A 20,345-nucleotide genomic window follows, 5' to 3' on the forward strand; every position below is an offset into this window, starting at 1 on the left:
GGGTGGCATAGAAATGTTGTTGTTGTTGTTGTTGTTGTTGTTAATGACCCTGAACCCTGAGTGGGTGCTGGAACCCCTGAAACTTCTAACTCAGAAGTGGGGTGCTGTAATGGCCCCAGGAGTGTAACCAAGTCACCTGTAGTTTTAGAGGGGCCTAGAGATCCATAATGCTTGGCTTAGGTTCATTATAAGTGCAATTTCCTTACCAGCGGGCCTCCGAGCATGTGAGATGAGTCAAAGGTCAAGAGCGCAGCCTCAGCACATTCCATGCTAATGAAGGCTAGTATCTTATCAGGGCCTAGGATGTACCTGAGAAGTGAGGCTATGTTGTGTTATGTCAGTTACAGGTGTCTGTGCTGGGAAAGTTCGATTGTTTTCCCTCTGAACAAGTCTATGCTGGGAAAGTTGCAGATGAACACTAATTAACGCTTGCTGCTGTCATGCTGCCTCACTGCTAACATGTATGGCATAAACCCCATTATACCCATGGCTCTGAGTTCAGAGAAGCTGTGTGAGCCAACCATTGGGTCTGCCTCTGTGCTGTAAGTACTCAATAAAGTCTCCTTGTAAGCAAACTTGGATCTGGCTTATCGTTATCTCAGCACCTCCAAACCTTAGCAGCCCACGGCTGGGGCAATACAGGTGCACACACATAACAATACAATGGTGAGGATGCCTGAAGTTTTCCAAAACAAAACTCTGCCTTTCAGTGAAATGGTGGGGTTTGTAGAACTCACCTTAGCTTGGCTTCACTGTTTATTCTCAAGCATCTATAGCACCTCGCCCAGTGGCACTGCTCTTTTCTTGACAGGCTCAGTGGATGAGGCCACATGACATAGGCATGACTTAACTGAGGAGGGGGGAACCATGTTGTCTGTAGTGCTGAGCCTCATCCGTGTCCCTTGAGGTGGCTGTGTCTTCCTTGAAGAGGGAAACTCTTGGTTCTGCCAGGTTCACTGAGGCGGCAGAAAAGGTCAAATGATGTCTGGCCTTAAGGAGATCTGCCATTGTAGGAATGAAGTCGAATGGGAAAGAGGAGAGAGAAATATCCACTGATCTGGAGCTTCACATGTGTTCCAGTGCACACATGGAGCTCCTGCATATATGGGGATCTCTACATCAAGAGCACACAAGTCACACTGCAGTCAATGGGGGACATTTTAGCACTTGCAGGAGCTCCATCTTCATCATCTAGGTTCTCCCATGTCCACAGAACATTGTGGGATCACAGCAATAGAATGTCAGCCAAACTGACCTGGAATATTTTAAGTAGAGCTGCGATTAAATTGCCCCACAATTTCAGATTCATTTTTATTTTGTTTTTTTTCAAAAGGGCCATAGGATATTCATTCATTTTTAATAGCTCTTTCAAAAAGTCAGTCCAATTTTCTTTCAAACAGAGTGCTATGTTTTATGAACAGTTGATGTTAACAGTGGAATATTTAAATTGGCTTAGGGTGCAATCCTTTGCATGTTTAGACAGAAAAAGCCCTACAACTCCCAGTATTCCCTAACCAGCTGTAGGATTTTTTTCCTGTCTAAATATGCATAGGACTGCACCTTAAATAAAACCCTTTCTTTCCACTCCACCTGACTTACATTGCTGGCAGTGGATTGCATTTATTAAAACACACACAGAGAGACATCTAGATGCATATCAAAACGTTGTATACAAGCAAGGGGCATAATACCTGAGCACTTCTGTTCCATTCTTTCCTTTGTGGTTCTAATAGTGGAGTAAAAAGTCTCAGTTGATATTAATAGCTCTGGTGGCACAAAGCCCAGAAGGCACAAAGTACCTGAGGGCCCATGCCATTAAGGTCAAAACCAGAACCTTGAATTGTTCTTAGAAGGTATTTAAATGATAGCCACATAAATTAGTGCGGTGCCGAGAATTTCTCCCACATCTTTTGACCATTCTCATTCAATTTAATAGAAAAGAAATGGCTTCCAAAAAGAAATTCAATGGTGAAGAAATTTCAGAGAAATTCTCATGGGTTGGGCTTGGGTTTCTTGGGCTTACCTTACTTATGAGGTGGCTGAGGAGTGCGCATGAGTATCCTGTCTGTCATCATACAATAATCTCTGTGGCAGCCAGCAGCCTCCTCGGCTTCCCACACTTCAGTTAAAGCCATCGTGAGGAAGACATCATGTCATGAGGTGATTCTTCCCATGGCGCTTTTTCGGCTCTGGAAGTGCAGGTGGCCTGGGAGGCTGCAGAGTGATGGAGAGATGTGTATCGAGAAAACACACATAGCACCCTCCGTCACCTCACAGTGATTAGGTAAGCTCAAAAACCAAAAGAAATTCAAAATTCTGCCTCAGAAAAGTGGAAGCCTCAACACAGTTGATGCTGTTGCCACTTGCAGGAGCAGTGCGATAAATAAAAAAAAACCCTTAGGAAAAAAGAAAGAAGCTGTGCTACAACCCCTGCCAATAGTGAGCCCTATCTGTGAGAAACAGTTGGAGAATGTCTTCTCCCTGAAGAGAAATGTGGTGAAATTGTCCCCCCAATTTCTCTTCCCACAAATAGGCTGGAGAATTTTGAGAGGCCATTTGCGTGCAGCTCTAACATAAATAAACCATAAGCTAGGAGAGTGGGCATAATGCATGGCTTTTGGAGATTTCTTCCCATTCAACCATTAAGCTCCTTGGGCGATCTTGAACCAGTCACTTTCTCAGCCTACCCTACCTCATAGGGTTGTTGTGAGGATAAAATCCATCTACACAATCCTGAGTCCTTTGGAGGAAGGACGGGGATGCAAATGCTATAAGAACGCCACAGTCAGGCCTGTATTGCTACTTCCATCCTCCCACAATGCACTGCTGCCCACTCCCTTGTAGGGAATTGCCCATGTATGAATTGCCCCCAAAGGCGAAATGCATCACTAAAAAAGAGGACAGTGATCTGCATAAAATTTGCATGTCCAAACACAGAAATAATTATTATAATAGAAATAGAAATGCAATACATCTCACCAGAGTGACCAAGTGACCTCTATGCCTGCCTGTTTGGCCTGCTGTACAGGGCAGCAAGTTGATGGGCAGCAAGTTGATGGGCAGCAAGTCTGATGGTTCTTTATCATTAAACCAGAATTGGACAGGATGGCCCTTCAAGTAGAAGACGCCGCCAATTATTAATTAATTAATTAATTACATTTATATCCTGCCTTTTTTCCTCCTTAAAGAATCCAAGGCAGCGTACAGAACCTCCTCTCCATTTGATCCTCACAACGACAATCCTGCTGTGAGGCAGGCTAGGCTGAGAGTCTGTGACTGGCCCCAAATCACCCAGTAAGCTTCCATGGCCGAGTGGGGACTAGAACCCGGATCTCTTGAGTCCCAGCCCAACACTCTCGCCACTACACCACACTGGCTCTCAGTGCAGAGAGGCGATAGAAGGCAATCCTCTGGCAGCCCTTCCAAGAGAGGACGGACCTCTGTAAAAGAGAACATGTGGCCACCCCACCTGGCTCAATAAACAAGAGGCAAAGCTGCACCAAAGCATTGGGGGAAAGGTTGCATCTGTATCAGAAGGATACTGATTCATTCCTTTGATTCGGCTTGGGGCCTCTTTGCCAAAAAGGTTGGCCTTCGTTAGAGGAAGCCAGAATGAGCTCACCCAAACAGATCACTCCAGCCGTTGAGAGGATGTGATGGGCCATGAAGAGGCAGATGTGCTACTGCCCTTTCAGAGGGCTTTCAGTCAGAACAAAGCGTGCGTGGAGTTGGCCTTAACAAGGGGTCCTGCTGCTCTGGTGATCTTCTCTTCTCAAGGCTGGCTTTGGAATTATTGATTATGTGACAAAGCTGACGTCTCGTCGGCATTGTATCTAATAGGAAATGGCATGTTTGATGTCCTTTGCCTTTTTTCTTTTCTTTTCTTTTCTTTCATTTTTTCTTTTTTTCTCGGAACTCATCAACAGTAGCCATGGGAGGAACAGGAAAGAGGGGGAAAAAAGGATTAGCTCCAGACTTAGTCATGCCTAGAGTAGACCCATTGAAATCAATGGGACAAGTTAGCCAGGACTAACGTAAATCCCATTGATTTCAATGGCTCCTAAAGTTAGATAGTAAATCAATGGGATTTATGTTAGTCCCGGCTAACTTGTCCCATTGATTTCAATGGGTCTACTCTAGGCATGACTAAGTCTGGAGCTAATCCTTTTTTTTTTTCCTCTTTCCTGTTCCTCCCATGGCTACTGTTTACTGTTTTTAAATGGTGCCAATGGAGACTCTTTTAAAAGCTAAATGCAGTGGGGGAAAGTCACAGAGCTTTTTCAGGAGGATGACAGGGTAGGCTCTTTCCTCCCTGGGAACAACCCCCTCCCCACAAAAAAATGTCCCCAGGGTGTAATTAGGTTTTTAAAGCCTCACTTTGCAGCATGGGAGGAAGGAGGAGAAATTCCTTTAACTCTGATCTCTGATGAAGATCTCTACAGTCTGTATTTCGCCCGTGGGATGGAGGTTCCCCATTTCTGGTGTGGTGACTACAGACAGTGTGGTGTAGTGGTTAGAGTGTTGGACTGGGACTCAGGAGATCTGGGTTCGAGTCCCCTCTCAGCCATGAAGCTCACCATGAAGCTCACTTTAGCCCAGTCTCTGACTCCCAGGCTAACCCACCTCACAGGGTCGTTGTGAGGATTAAATGGAGAGGGGGAGGACCATGTAAGGTGCCTTGCGTTCCTTGCAAGATGAAAAAAAGTGGGATATAAATGTAATAAATGCTGCTGCTAATAATAATAATAAATCTCCCATGAAATACTGGGCTTGTCATCCTCTGCTGCTACGAAGTGCACCGGGCACTGAGGACGGAGGGGGAAGAGACAAACCTCTGTTCATTCCCTCTGCCACCAGCTGGTAAGTCTTTAATGCGAGGGTGTTGGGAGACTGGCAGTTTTGTCTAACTAGGGATGGGTAAGAATTTTGTTCAATTCTTTTGTTAAGAACGTGCCAACGTTGGCGAAATTGTTCGTAAATAGGGCAGAGAGAACTTGAGATTTCAAAACTTTGAACATGGAAGAAAGTGAAACTGACCAATTGATCCATCCATCCAGGGCCAGGCCCAGCAGGACTTTGAGTGCATGGCTCTTGAAATGCTGGGCTTGAATCCCCGTGTATTTCTTCAAACCTGTTTGTGATGGAACACGGTCCTCTCCACACTGAGAACAGCTGTAGCTATTGGATTTGGCTGGTGCAGCTGGGTGAGACATTCATTTCAGTTTGCTTTTGATAAGAATTTCCCCAAACCCACACATGTCTTCATATGTGGCAGGGCTGCAGCACTTCAGGCCTGGGAGCCATATCTCCTTTGTTTTTGCTTTTCAGCCCATCGAGCAAGGGAGCTTCAGGGGGGGAGGGAAGGAGGCTGGGGGAGGCTCAGGATAACTCACATCCTGGCCTTTCTAGTCTTGTCCTCTCCCTGCCCACCAGAATGCCCCCTTTCCCCCCTCTCCGAGGTTGGTTTTCCAACCTTGGGGAGGCAGCCAGCTCAGTTCTTTCTGCATCAGCTTCGGGGGGGGGGCCCCTCTGGGATTGGATCACCGACCCCCCTTCCGAGGTCGGAGCGCTGCCTCCGACCTCAGAGAAGGGAATCCCCAATATCGTACAGCCCCCAGGACAATATCAAGGGACCATAAGATTGCTCCTTTAAGCTAAAAACATGCTGGCATTTTGGCTCTTTTTGAAAAAGTAATTTTGCCCTTGGGCTGAAAGAGGTTCGACACCCCTGATTTATGGGATGGAAAGAACTTGAGATTTAAAAATCTCAAGTGTGGGAAAAAGTGGAACTGACAGATTTGTCCATCTTCGAGACGCACAGCGCAGACTCTCCCTCATGCTAGCAGTGTTTTAGTTCTGACCAAGCCAAATCACATGTCAGAGGAACCAGAATGGTGTGGGAATTCATCATCCCACATTTGAACTAGCGCTGTGCTGAAAATTTCTCCCAGTTTTTTTTTCCCGACTATTCTCATTCAATTTGATAGAAGAGAAATTACTTCCAAAAAGAAATTCAGTGGCAAAGAAATTTTGGAGAAATTCTCATGGGCTGGGATTGGGTTTCTTGGGCTTAGCTTACTTAGGAGGTGGCTGAGGAGTGAGCACATGGGTCCTGTTTTCCATTGTACAATCCACTCTCTGACAGCCTGTAGCCTCCTCAGCTCCCTACACTTCAATTAAAGCCCAGTTTAAGGTACCACGAGGTAATTCCTCTCTTAGGGCTTTTTCAGATCAGGACGTGGAGGCAGCCTGGGAGGCTGGCTGTGATTAGGAACACTCAAAAACACCACAGAAATACATTATAAAACATCCTGAATGAGGCAGAACAATGGAAGCCTCTTTCATGGAGGGAGAAAACTTTCTGGGAATTGGAGGACAGATTTTGGCAGAACACTAACTCTACCTCATGCCTGGAGCTGGACACAGCACTGCCCCCACCTGCATTATGGTGGATGCAAACTGGGGGCCAGCCTGCCAACATAGTTGATGCTGTTGCAGCACGAAGACCCCCAGACCCCTGACCAAAAATGAAAGAAGCTGTGCTACAAGCTCTGCCAATGGGGAGGGCTTGTAGCACAGCTGGGAGAAACTGTGCAGAATTTCTCATCCCCTAGGAAAATTTGGTGAAATTGTCTCCCAAATTTCTCTGCCCACAAGTCAGGTGGAGAATTTCAAGAGGCCACTTGTGCACAGTTCTAATCTGAACCAACCTCTTTTCAAGGAAGGGAAGCTCTCCAGTGGCTGCGAGAAGTGTGCCAGCATTCAGAATGAGCCACATAAGTGACAAAGAGCCTTTCTACACGAGACTTTTATTGCATGCTCATGATTCTTCACTCATGGTAATTTGCGGGTCCTTTACACGACATCGTCATCCTCCAGAGCCTGTCCCATGCTTTGCAAGCATTATCATGGGTTTTTTTCCCCTAACAAAGCAAGTCTGGTATTTTTCTGAATGGCGTTATACTGTATTTGCGCAATTCCACTATACCACAGCACCACCTAGTAGTTCTGTAATGGAACATATAGAAAGGCAGAGAAAGAAAAGCCCCAGAAAAATTGGTTGAGATATTTGTGGTGCTCATTCCCAATTAGCTTTGAATCATATTTCCCTCTGTATGGTTGGGGTCCTGGTCAGGATAATGTGCTACCTTTTCCTCGGGGCCACATTATTTGATTGCCGCCATCAACAACAAGATAATTCCTAAGATAACGTTGCTCCTTTAGACCTGCCATGGTGGTGAGACTTGATCTTTCAGCGTTAGGGCAAAAGCTTTATTGCCAGGAACTGTAGCTGATACATTCATCTAATATGGTGAGTGTATATGTCAGAAGTTTTGGTGACTTCCCCTCAAGCTTTGTGAACATCCTCCCCCATGTCCAGAAGATGTCAGCTGTTCCATGTCCGTGCTTGACAAGAGGTCCCTTTAGAACACTCCATTCTTGCCTCCAAGGGGGAGGGCAGCTCCACCTGGAAGACTTAAATAGGGATTCCTACACGACATTACATATTGTATATCAGGCAGCCTATACCTACAAAAGACTGGATCAGCAGGAGAGAGAAGAATGAAGGTACGTGAGAATAACATTTATTCTCAATTTCTAGACTCTGTATTATTGCTAAGAATTGCAAAGGGTGTCATGCTTTTTTCTAACAGTTTAACTAGAAATGTAGCAGTAATTGTTAATATATAGTAAACTCTTAGATTAAATCAAAAGTCTAGTGAGAACGAAGGCTGTGTTTAGAAGCCCCACTGAAATGAGCAAAAATCATTTGCTTTCCATGTGATAGATGTGAGTGTTGCGGTGCCCATAAAATGGGTCCAAAAATTTCCTCAGCAGCCACATTTAAATAAATCATTTGTTCTCCAATTGATCAATGATTTTCAGTATAGAAAATACAAAATCCAAAGGAGGATTTCCTCTGATCTCTACAGGAGTTGATGCAGGCAACTCTATTACGTCCCTCAATCTAAAGCTAAACCTCTGAAATAATAAACTAATAATAATTCTATATTATTCAGTTATTAACTGAATCAAAGCTTTTGAAACTGACTCTTTTTAAAAATTAAGATTGGCTAAAATATATATACAAGGAAGATGTTGAAAAGAATTTAATGAAGGCTATGGTTTGAAATAAATGCTTAATTATTCACAGATTTGAAAGTCAGCCTAAACATTTTGCCTGAATCAACTGTGTACCTAGATTGTATCCTTCAGTGTAATTGCTGTCATTTGAAGGGACTGAGGGAGATGTAGCTCTTAAAAAAAGCCCCCTACATTAATAACTCTGCACTTAACCAATTAGCAGTTAAACATAATTTAATCGTTGATCAGTAGGGGCCAGTAGCACGTGTGTGTGTTATTTATGTTACTTTGTTACTCTGTAAGAAGACATCCCTGCGGATGAGCACTTATATATGATGTATACTTATTTAAATGAGGCATGATCCAGCCACAGTTGGTCACTTTTAAGCATTCAGTCATATCCATGTTCAGCCAGAAGTAAGTCTCACTGTGTCCAGTAGGGCTTAGTAAGTGTGTTTAGGATTGCAGCCATGCAATGATATCCTATACATGTGTACTAAGAAATAACCTCCTTGGGCTCAAGTGGACTTACTCCCAGGCAAATGTGTATAAGATTTCAGCCTTTTCATTTCAGTGGTAGAGCACCTGGTTATAAAGCTACTAAATGATGTATATATACTAGTGCTGTCACTGCTGTGCCAAAATTTTCTCCCATGTGTTTTTCTGCCATTCTCATTCAATTTGATAGAAGAGAAGTTGCTTTTGAAAAGAAATTCAATGGTGAAGAAACTTTGGAGAAATTCTCATGGGCTGGGTTTGGGTTTCTTGGGCTTAGCCTACTTAGGAGGTGGCTGGGGAGTGAGCAAATATGTCCTGTTTTTCACTGTACAGTCGTCTCTCTGGCAGCCGGCAGCCTCCTCAGGTCCCTCCACTTCAATTAAAGCCCAGTTTAAGGCATCATGAGCTAATTCCTCCCATGGGGCTTTTTCAGATCAGGATGTGCACGCAGCCTGGGAGGCTGGCTGGGATTAGGGCTTAGGCAAGCTCAAAAACACCACAGAAATACATTACAAAACATCCTGAATGAGGCAGAACATTGTCTTCATGGGGGAAGACAACTTTCTGGAAACTGGAGAACAGATTTTGGCAGAGTTTGCGGTGGATGCAAACTGGGGGCCAGCCTGCCAAGACAGTTGATGCTGTTGCAGTATGAAGACCCCCAGAATCCTTACTAAAACCAAAAGAAGCTGTGCTACAAGCCCTGCCAATGGGGAGCCCCACCTGGGAAAAACGGTTGAGAATTTCTCCTATCCCTTGAGAAATTTGGGGAAATTATCTCCCAAATTTCTCTGTCCACAAGGTAGAGAATTTTGAGAGGCCATCTGTGGCTGTGCACGGTAAGTGCCATCTAAGAGGTTTTCCATGCTGTTCCGGGGAAGGGAGAATGCCTCTTATGAGCTACACCTACCACCCATGAATGTTGTACTATTAATTATCTTTTATTAAAAAACAAATCAAGAACCTCCTGCCTTATGAACCCTACCTTTTCAATCAGGGCTGGGGAACCTGGTGACCTCCAGATATTGTTGGACTTCAGCTCCTATCACCCCTGTCCATTGGCTATGCTGGCCAGGGCTGATGGGAGCTGCAGTCCACTAAGATTCCCCAACCCTCTTTGAAAGAAATCAAGGATTCCTAGGCTGCAGTCCTACACACACCTACCTGGGAGTAAGTCCCACTGAACACAGTGGGATTTACTTCTGAGGATCCTCTACTAGCTACACCTGCTGAAATCCCCTCTCCTGTTTTGCATCTGGCAACTTTACTCCTGAGTTTAACTTGCACAGGGTTACATTGTTAATTGTTACACATGCAGTCCTGTGCATGTTACTTCTGAGTAAACATGCATCTGGGAAAAACATGAATCTGGGGATAAGCGCCATTGAACATAATGGGACTTACTTCTAAGTCCCATTCTGTTCAATGGAGCTTATCCCTAGATTTGCATGTATAGGATTGCAGCTTCAATTTTATAATTGACTAAACCAGAGGCAGGAAACTTGTGGCTTTCCAAGGGTTGGATTTCAGCTCTCATCAACCCCAGCTAGCAGAGTCAATAGTCAGCGATGAAGGACCTTGAAGTCCACCCAGATATAGAAGGCCAAAGTAAGGATGCCCGTTGCTGGGAATCTGTTTCTTTTTTGGCTCGACGAAGTTCTGCGGTGTGTATGACTCACTAAATATCAGTGAGCCGAGCTGGGGGTGTTCCCTGAACTCCAGGAACTTTATGTGCATTGAGTGTGGGGCAGTGTTCTGCCATTTGCAAAAGATTACATCAATCTTTACACTAATTCAGCCATAATGTGCACAATTTGGTTGTAATTTGTGCAAATTGCTCAGAAATGTTTGCAAATGGCAGCTCCCCCCCCCCTCCGTGCAAAATTCCTGGAAAAGCTTGTACAGTGCCCAACTAGCTGCAGATTGACCTGGGTGTGGCAGCGGGAACTAAAAAAAAAGCCCAGGGATCCAAGCCTAGGAAAACCCATTGAACTCCACCCCCAAATGGATTTCTCCAACATCCCTAACCCCTGGACTAAACATTATACTGTGTGTGTGTGTGTGTATGCAAGCAAGAGATACCATGTTGTTGATTATGATGACAGTTACAACAATTATAGAACACTGAAGTGTTCTCAGAACACCATTCATAGAACACTGAGTACTGATACCCATACTACTCCAGTACTATTTGCAAAATAGAACTACAGTAGTTGAGCTAAAGGTGTAGGAGGGGTCGGAATAATTTGCTTGAGCCACGTGGAACCTCTTTCCAGATGTTATTAGAGCTGTCACAGAGAAAGAAAGACGAGAGTTACACACTGCCTGAATTTCTACTATTAAAGTCAACACCAGCATTGTCCAAGATCCTCTATGGGAAAATAGACTGGCATTTCCTCTGTCCCTTCCTTTGTCTCAGTAGCAAAAGCCCTAGATACCTTAGACGGGCAGTTAGTGAGGCAACCAGTTCCATGTCAATTCTAGAAATGTCCATGAAGTTTGCAGTGGGACTGTGGAAAGTGGTGGAATCCACCAGCCCAGCCTTCCTCAACCTGGCGCTCTCCAGATGTGTTGGACTACAACTCCCAGCATCCTGGCTGGGGATGCTGGGAGTTGGAGTCCAACACATCTGGAGAGTGCCAGGTTGGGGAAGCCTGGTGCAGCCTCACATGAGCAACAGCTATGCTAGCCGGATCACCTCTTCTTACCTTCCAGAGAAAGGGGGGGGGCAAGAATGAAGGGAGGAGAAGAGGCAGACTCATGAAAGAGCCCTGCCAGGTGAGGCTACATAAGGCCTGTGAAAAAGTGGGTACGTCAGATGCTGTCCGTGATAGAAGGGTAGGAGTGGGGCAGGCGGATTAAGGAGCCAAACAGTTCTGGAAAGCACTGCAGGTTTTTCCATGCTCCTAGGATGGGGTGAGCAGGGAGAATTGTTGGTAATGGAGACAATGTTGCTATGTCCTCTTGGCTGCTTTTCGCCTTTCAGGGACTCCACGGGGGGACGGCCGCTGCCCTGGCCTTGTTGCTTTCAGCTTCGCTCATAATTTCTTCCTGGAGCGTTCCTCAGGTAAGCACAGATTTGGGTTTGTTATTTGCTCAGCTTGTGTAGACTGAGAGCCAAAAGAGACGTTACTTTAAGGGAGCAATCCTATGGCCTCTAGTCAGTGGCTAGACGGCCATAGGAGATGTGGTTTCCCAGGTACTGACCTCAGAGCTGACCTTCTCCCACTTCCGCACTGCCTGCGAGGCAGCATCGAATGACCCCACGCTCCCCGCTCGGAAGAGGAGCACAGAGTGGCCAAAACAGGGAGTTCCGGGGGATGTTCTGGGGCAGGGAGTGTGGAAATGCTGGTATGGCACATCCTATGTGTCGTCCAGCAGCCTCCTCCCCCGCTCTGCCATCCTGCAGCTAGACAGATGAAATTGGCTGTCTAGCTGCAAATGCAGGGCAGGAGAAGTGCAGAAAGGACAATCCCTTCCATGCTTCTCCTGCCCTGCATTGGATAGGCAGTGGCCTCCAAGTTTGGAGGCAGCCACCTGTCCCCATAGGATTGTGCCCTAAATGTGTGTCTAGCAGCTATGTCTTCTTTCTATTTTTACTCCAGAGTGGACGCAAGGGGCCAATCTAGATCTTAAAAGCACCCCGCTATTTCACACACCCCATCATGCTTGGGTTCAGATCTAGATTGGGTTCCCTGTGCCTGCTCTAGGTTAAAAATGGGGGGTGGGGGAGAGAGAGATGTACCTATAAGTTGGCCACTTATGCATTGCCACAAAAGAGGAAATGCATAACCCCAAAAGAGGACAAAAGGTTCACCTGAGAGGTTCGCCTGGCACCTGCATTGTACTTCTTTCGGCGCCAAGGAAAGACCTTTTTATTTCCCCAACATTTTAGCATTTTAGCTTCTTAATCTTTTAGCTCTTGTGTTTTAAATCTCTGCATTGCTGCTAGGTTTTATTCTGGTTGCACTTTTATATTGTAGTTTTAAGCTTTTCTATTTTATATTGTTTTACGTTGTACTTTGTGGTTTTCATTTTTGTGAACTGCCCAGAGAGCTTCAGCTGTTGGGTGGTATAGCAATGAAATAAATAAATAAATAAAATTTGCATATGCAATTGTATATGTATAGATGCAAACTGAGTGGGGATAGGAGGTAGGTAGGCAAATATATTTGCAAAATAGTTGGAAAGAGGGAGGGAGGCAGGGAGGGAGAGAGGGAGGAAGACTGGTTGGTGAGAGAGAGAGAGAGAGAGAGAGAGAGAGAAAGAGGCTCATAGGGAAAGATATACAAAGTGGTTAAAAGGAGGAAGGAAAGAAGTTTTCTTGGAAAGAGAAATTGGGGACCGTCATGGACAGATATGGTGAGATACATTTCAATAATTATAACTGAATCTTAAACCCCTAGAGAACTTCTGTGGATAAATATGAGGTTATTAATATATTGAAACTCCTGTGATCCCAGTTGACTCTAATTGGATTTCCTATGTAATGTTTGTGTTTTGTCAGAATAACAATAACAACAACAACAACAATAGATGCAAACTTAGAAATAATACCTATAGTTTTAATGGGAATGCAATACATCTCACCATAGTGGAGAAGACTGGCTAGGTGAACTCTGTACTTGCTCAGTCTGCTGCCCAGACTTCAAGGCCCTCTCCTTACGGCTCTTGGACTTTAAGCCAGACTTGGACTGCACAGTCCATCAAATAGAGGACAATATCAAATCTGGGACTGTCCTCTGGCAGCTCTCAAAAACAGAGGACCATCCTTTGTAAATTAGGATACCTGGCCACCCTAAATGCACTTTTAAAGTCATGTCTGTTTTGGCCCTGGGCTTGCCATTGGGCAGAAGGAAGAGCCCCGCTGTTCTCTGTGCCTGGGCTCTCTTTAGCTGTATTCATTGTTGTTGTTTTTCTTCTCATTTTGGGTTCAAAAGGGTCGCTTCCAAAGAAGAAACTGGACTCCACAGGCTATGCTCTATTTAAAGGGTGCACGTAAGTCTCCACACCCACTTCTTTCTGAGGAGAAATCCTCTCTTTCTGGAGGAGAGCACGTGAGGAGTGGACCCGCCCTCTTTGCGGGCCCTCTGTCTCTGTTTTTGCCAGGCCAACATATCAATCCACTTCAGAGGAAAATGTGTGGCACTCCAGAGTTGAGGGGACCCTCGGCCAAACGGCGGCCCCCCTCCACTATTCATGGGCCCGGGTGGGCTTACCTGGCTGTGGTGGCAGCATGCTAAGCAGTCTTGGGCAACCGGGTCAAGCCACCCTTTTAATTTCCCATAATGCCTCAATATGACACTAGGCCAGGGGCATTGTGGGAAAGTAAAACCATGGCTCGGTCTAGCTGCTCAGAGTGCCAGGCCAGAAGAAAAAGGGGGCCTGAATCAAACATCAGCTGTGGGCCCTATAGGGGTGCTGGGACCCTGGCAGCTGCCCCAGGATGCCAGGTGCCGGCCCCAGGCCTGCAGGCACTGGAAACAATGGAAGGCAATTCCACTCTTCACCTGCTCCGTACTTCAGTGGAGGCTGGTGGCTCCGATGTCAGTGAATCCACTCCGGGTTTCAGTCAGAACTCTAAAAGAGCTATCCAAGGTGCAGACTGAAACCTGGAGTGGATTCACTGCCCCACTGACATCGGAGCCACCAGCCTCCACTCTGTATAGGTTTTATGTTAGCTTTGCTGACTCATTTTTAAACCCCTCTGTGTGAAAATGCAGTCAACATTCTTTAGGGCCGTGAATGTTGCCCAAGATGGCCCAGCTCTTTCAGCTTTTGTGTCCTTGCATTTCAGAGGGTCGTCGGTTCATCTCAGAGGAGAACCAGAGGAAGGATCTTTACGATAGGTTGCAGCTAGGTAAGCCGTTCTAGGTGTGAAATGGATGGAGATGGGGCGCCATCTTTTGCAAAGGTATAAGAAGCCGCTCTAAAAGATCTAGTCGGTTAACTGTCCATGCTAAAAATAAACATCTTCAAAGCTTAACTTTAAAATCTTTCTGTTAAACTGATATTAAAAACCGTTGTCATGGTGGAACCAGGGAAAACAGCTTATTACATTTACTTCTGGAAGAAAGAGAGCTCTTTCTATGGATTATATCAGCCTGATGGCCACCAGCTTGAATGGCCTTAAAGAGAGATTAGACAAATTAATGGAGGAGAAGGCTAGCAGTGGCTACTAGTCCTGATAGCTCTATGCTGCCTCCAGCATCAGAGGCAGTATGTCTATGGATACCAGTTGCTGGGGAACATGGGTGGGAGGAGGGTGCTGTTGCACTCAAGTCCTGCTAGTGGGTTGGCCACAGAGAAGCAGCTGGTTGTCCACTGTGGGACCAGAATGCTGGACTAGACGGACCCTTGGTCTGATCCAGCAGGGCTCTTCTTATGGTGCCCTCCAGATGTGTTGGACTACAACTCCCATCATTTCCAGCCAATGGCCATTCTGGCTGGGAATGATGGGAGTTGAAGTCTAACAAGTCTTGTGGGTACCAGGTTGGGGAAGGCTATATTTTATGCTCATAGAAGGAATGTGCATAGCAGCAGGGTTGACATTGCAGAGAGGGACAGCTTTCTCCCCTGACTTGCACATATTCATGAGAATGCCTGAATACATGAGGGCTCTGCCCAGTAATTTTAAATGAATGGAAGTCAGTCAGGATGCGAAGCCTGGTGCCTCTGACATGTGGTCATGCTATATGCATCTCACATATGAAAAAAGCCGCAGGCTGGCCTCCTCCAGTACATCTAAGAACGTGCAAATCAGCAAAACCTGAGCTCACCCAAGTTCTCCAAATTCCATCTTGAAGTTCGTTCTGACTTGAGTCTGTATCGTATTGCGGATCCTGTTTTTTTCCTTTTCACATGAAAATCCATGCGTATTTTCGTGCGTATTTCTCCAAATGTTCGCATCCATTGTGCGCATCTTTGAAATGGACACGTTCTTCTCTCTTTGATTAAAGTGTGTTTGTGTGCATTTTTCAAAAGTATGCAATTTTCATGCACATTTTTCAAATGTATGCATGTAGTTGAATGCAATTTTTTGGGTCCATGAATCACATTGGAAGTTCAGAAATGGACGGACTTCGACCACAGATTCCGTCCAAGTTCATGTTTGGTCTGGAAGGTGCAAACTGGGTAAATCCTGATCAAAAACAAACTGAAATGAATTTCTCATACATCCCTAAGTACATCACAGGATAACCGTAGTAAAGACCCTGCTTCTTTCTGTGGATATTAAGAACATCAGACCAAAAATCCATCTAGTCCAGTGTCCTGTTTCCTACAGTGGCCAACCAGATCCTGATGAGAACCCCATAAGCCAGACATGAGGGCAATAGCCCTCACCCACTCTTTCCCCCCCCCCAGTGACTGGTATTCAGAGGCATGCTCCCTCTGACCCTGGAGGTGGCATATAGCAATCAGGACTAGTAGCCATTGATAGCCTTCTCCTCCATGAATTGCTCTAATCACCTAAAAAGCCGCAAATGTTGTAACCTTTCTCCATAGGGGAGTTGCTCCAGCTCCCTGATAATTTTGTTTGAGCTTTTCTGGACTATCTTTCTTGTAGGAATTTGCAGTGGGGCCAGATAGCAAATCTTAAACAGCTGGGATGGGGGATTATAAAGGAAGAGCCATTCCCAAGCCATGACGGGTTTTAAAGGTCAGGACCGTGAGGGTGGAGCTGGACTGTTTACATGCTAAGAAAACCCCTATAGTGGAAGTTGGAGACAGATTTTGTAGCAAGCTATTGTGCATCACTGCCCTCTGAAAGACGGGTGGCAAAGCTATGGCTCTTGGCATGTCACTTTATTTTTATGAAACCTACAGGGATTTAAGAGAGAGAGAGAGAGAGAGAGGTGGAGTGATGGTGATGGTGTGTGTGTGTGTGATGGGGTGACATAGAGGGAAGGAGCAAGACAGAGTTATGTAATTCTGCAATGCTGCAAACTCCACCCACTGCTGGCTCTGACCCCGCCCGCCGACAGCATGTGGCCCCCAAAAGATTACTTCTGAGGGAATGTGGCCCATGAGAGATCAAAGGTTCTCCAATACTGCTCTAAAATAACATAGCCAAGAACTATTTTACAGATCATCATGCTGAAAGTTAACATAGCGTAGGCAAGTCTTTCATTTCCCCCCCCCTTTTGAATGACCGTCTTCCTGTTGCAAGCATAAACTAGCTTCATTCATTTCTTAGTTAACCTTCAAAGAGATATTCCCCTGATGTTTGAAATCAGAAAAATACGTTTGGACCTTTCTTTTCTTTTCAGAAACACGCAGCCAAAATGTGAACCCTTTAACCCTTTCCGAAGCTGCGGCATTGTTCCTTTCCACCCTGCGAAAAGTGCAAGAGGAAGGCAAAGGTTTGTTTTGCTCCTATAGTTTCTTTGCAACTTATTGCAAATGCAAAACCCATTGTAGTTTCATCATATTCATTTATTATATTTGTAATATTTGGGGTCTCATTTATGGCATTGATTCAAGCAGCCTTCCCACAACCTGGTGCCCTCCAAATGTTTTGGACTACAACCCCCAGGTGACTACCCACTGCGCTGGCTGGAGCTGAATGGAGATTGTCCTGAATATCTTAAAAGCACCAAGTTGGGGAAGGCTGGATTGGAGCTATTGCGAGAGTCATAGTGAAGGACTGATACACCCTATTCAGGCATTCTTGTCTGACCTGATGGAGTGAATGTGCATGGAGTGAACCTATGTACCTTTTCCAAATTGGAAAAGGTTTAGAGGAGGGCAACAGTGATGATCAGGGGACTGGAAACAAAGCCCTATGAGGAGAGACTGAAAGAACTGGGCATGTTTAGCCTTGAGAAGAGAAGACTGAGGGGAGATAGGATAGCACTCTTCAAGTACTTGAAAGGTTGTCACGGAGAGGAAGGCCAGGATCTCTTCTCGATCTGCCCAAAGTGCAGGACACGGACTAATGCGCTCAAGTTACAGGAAGCCAGATTCTGGCTGAACATCAGGAAAAATGTCCTGACTGTAAGAGCCATACGACAATGGAACCAATTACCTAGGGAGGTGGGGGGCTCTCCCATGCTGGAGGCATTCAAGATGAGGCTGGACAGCCATCTGTCAGGGATGCTTTGACTTGGATTCCTGCACTGAGCAGGGGGTTGAATTTGATGGTCATATAGGCCCCTTCCAACTCTACTATTCTATGATTCTACCTCAACACACTATCCCTGGGGTCTCCCACATGGTGCCTGTGGGCTCCAATGTGCCCACAGACCCCTCTCTCAGAGCCCACCAGGCTCCCTGCCCCTTCTGATAGTACCGTTATTTCTTAAGATTTGTTTAAATAATATTTTTAACTGGGAGGCCAGCATGCTGCAAAACAAAGTTCTGCCCTCCAGCACCATCTGTATTTCAGTTCAAAAGAATATTTTTGTGTTTTTGGAGCTCAGACCTCAACTCTGCCTTCTTCTTATGTTCTTGGGCAAGTTATTTTCTTTTTAGTCTTACCCATTCGCCTTCTGGGAATGAGTGTTTTGTGACCGGCCGTGTCCACCATGGCAGCCATTTTATGAATGAGCGAGCCCTTCACGGCAGCCGTTTTGTGAGAGTGCCCATGACAACCTCTTAAAATTCCCAATGTGTCTGCCAACCCAAAAATGTTGGGGACCTCTCACCCCATTCCCAACATCCCTGTGTCTATGGTCTCCATCCATGAGCTTTTTGCATTGAGCACGAAAGTCTGAAGGGGGATTCTTCACATGTTCAGCTGAACATGCTTGGAATCAGGAACACTGCACAGTTGGGTTGGACTCGATGGCCTAAATGGCCCCTTCCCACTATACGATTCTACGAGTATCATGATTCATGAGGAACGGGTGGTCCGCACACGCCCCAGCATCCACTATTTCAGGTGGCCATTTCACTCTGCCTTGGTAGGGTCAGCATCAAGGGTAGACTTAGTTGGGCTCCTGCTAAGGGCCCACACCCCAACAGGGGCCTCACTGATAAGAGTCCCCTGGACCTGCTCCTCTTCATCATCATTGCAGCCTGCTTGTTCCCCTGCCTCTTGCTCTGGCTCAGGCAATGTTTTTGGTGAAAGGAGGAGCAGGAGATGCCACAGCCTCCTTGCAATGCTCACTGGCTCTCTGCCTATGAAGCAAGCAAATGGTAGTAATGATGAGAAAGAGGATGAGGAGCAATAGAAGCTGGTGACAATGGTGGTGAGAGGGTAAAGTCACTGAATGAGAGGGCCCATTGATAGTTTAAAAGGGTGTGTATGTGTGTGTGTATGTGTATGATAGTGCCAAGCCTTCTCCAGTTTGTGCTGCAACTATCATGAATACTTCCTCTTGTTTTATTTTAGCAAATGAAGAAGAAGCCGATGAGAAACCTGGATATGTTGCTGATGGCCTATTAAACTGGTGAAAGATTTTCGACCTTGGGTGGAAACATCCTATGGCATGCACTTGAAAAGAAAACATGTTCTGTATGAGAAAACATTTACCACTCATCTGTTCAGTCTTCCCACCTCAGTGGCCCCTCTGTGTTGTCTTAATGCAAATCACCCCACAGTATCAACACTAAACAATTAAAGGCCATTTTCCAGCTTAGGAACCTATTCTTCCATGAAGTTATTATTATTATAATGTTCAGCTTGCACTCATATTGTATATCACGGACCTTTACGTTTTTCTGTGCCTTTGGAAAAACAACAACAACCATACATGCCTAGGTAAGTAAGCTGTTTCTGAACCTATGAAAACTGAAAATTTGTAATGAAATAGTATTTTCACCGTAAGACGTCAGTTCTGGGTCAGTTCCCCAGTTAGCTCTTTATCCTTTCTCCAGCAATAGCCAATTCTGGATGCCATAAGGCATATTTTAGTTACATGGTATGCATATACAAGTTTTATTCAACTTTAGGGCACAGTCCTATGCATGTTTAGACAGAGAAAAGGCCTATAACTCCCAGCATTCCCCAGCCAGCTTTGCTGGCTTGTGCCCTTAATTGCCATGGCTTCTCCCAAGGAATGGTGGGATATGTAGTTTGGTGTGGGCACTGAGAGCTCTCTATAAGAGCTCCCTAGTCCCTCTTACAAAAATAGAGCTTCCAAGGTTTTCTGGGGTGAGAGAATGACTGTTAACCCAAATGAATTTCTCGCCAAATGTTGACCCCAGCCTGTTGAAAAGTCTAATTTAGCAACATAAAATAGATACTTCATGTTGATGCAGCAGTTAAAATGAGGAGTTGCTAATCGTTCAGTATTAAACTTTATTCATATCTCCAGGAGGCATTGGACTGAAGGAGAACATGCAAATAAATTGACATTGTGGATTCGTTACAGACTCCAGACACCATCCCTGTATTGTTGCACCCCTGTTCTTTCTTTCTTTCTTTCTTTCTTTCTTTCTTTCTTTCTTTCTTTCTTTCTTATTTATTTATTTATTATTGCATTTACATCCCGCCTTTTTTCCTCTTGCAAGGAACCCAAGGCGGCTTACATTATCCTCCTCCTCTCCGTTGTATCCTCACAACAACAACCCTGTGAGGTAGGTTGGGCTGAGAGTCTGTGACTGGCCCAAAGTCACCCAGTGAGCTTCCATGGCCAAGTGGGGACTAGAACCCGGATCTCCCGGCTTCCAGTCCGTCACTCTCGCCACTACACTACACTGGCTCTCTTTAAACAGGCAAATATATCTCATTGGTTGTTAAAAAATATAAAATTAGGATCTGTTTGAACCAAATAGCAGATTAATAAAGTGTTACTTGTTTGTTTTTTTCACAAAAA

The 20,345-nt window shown here is 45.3% G+C and overlaps 1 protein-coding gene across 3 annotated transcripts; it reads left to right on the forward strand.

The window, feature by feature from the left end:
* Nucleotides 1–5,012: 5,012 nt before the first annotated feature.
* Nucleotides 5,013–19,901, forward strand: SPX (spexin hormone). Of its 3 annotated transcripts, none has more exons than XM_084811690.1 (6): nt 5,013–5,204; nt 11,570–11,650; nt 13,524–13,581; nt 14,381–14,443; nt 16,854–16,946; nt 18,920–19,168. In XM_084811690.1, the coding sequence occupies exons 3-6, from the start codon at nt 13,560–13,562 to the stop codon at nt 18,979–18,981; spliced, it is 240 nt and encodes a 79-aa protein (XP_084667816.1). In that variant the 5' UTR covers nt 5,013–5,204; nt 11,570–11,650; nt 13,524–13,559; the 3' UTR covers nt 18,982–19,168. The 3 variants fall into 3 exon arrangements, with proteins under 3 accessions (XP_084667816.1, XP_084667817.1, XP_084667815.1); XM_084811691.1 differs by lacking the exon at nt 5,013–5,204 and adding an exon at nt 11,314–11,392; XM_084811689.1 differs by lacking the exons at nt 5,013–5,204; nt 11,570–11,650 and adding an exon at nt 12,778–12,945 and having other exon boundaries at nt 18,920–19,901.
* Nucleotides 19,902–20,345: the final 444 nt, after the last annotated feature.

This window comes from Heloderma suspectum, chromosome 7, assembly GCF_057233095.1.
Source record: "Heloderma suspectum isolate Gila_16-S chromosome 7, 16-S_ref, whole genome shotgun sequence".
In the NCBI taxonomy this organism is placed as follows: Eukaryota; Metazoa; Chordata; class Lepidosauria; order Squamata; family Helodermatidae; genus Heloderma; species Heloderma suspectum.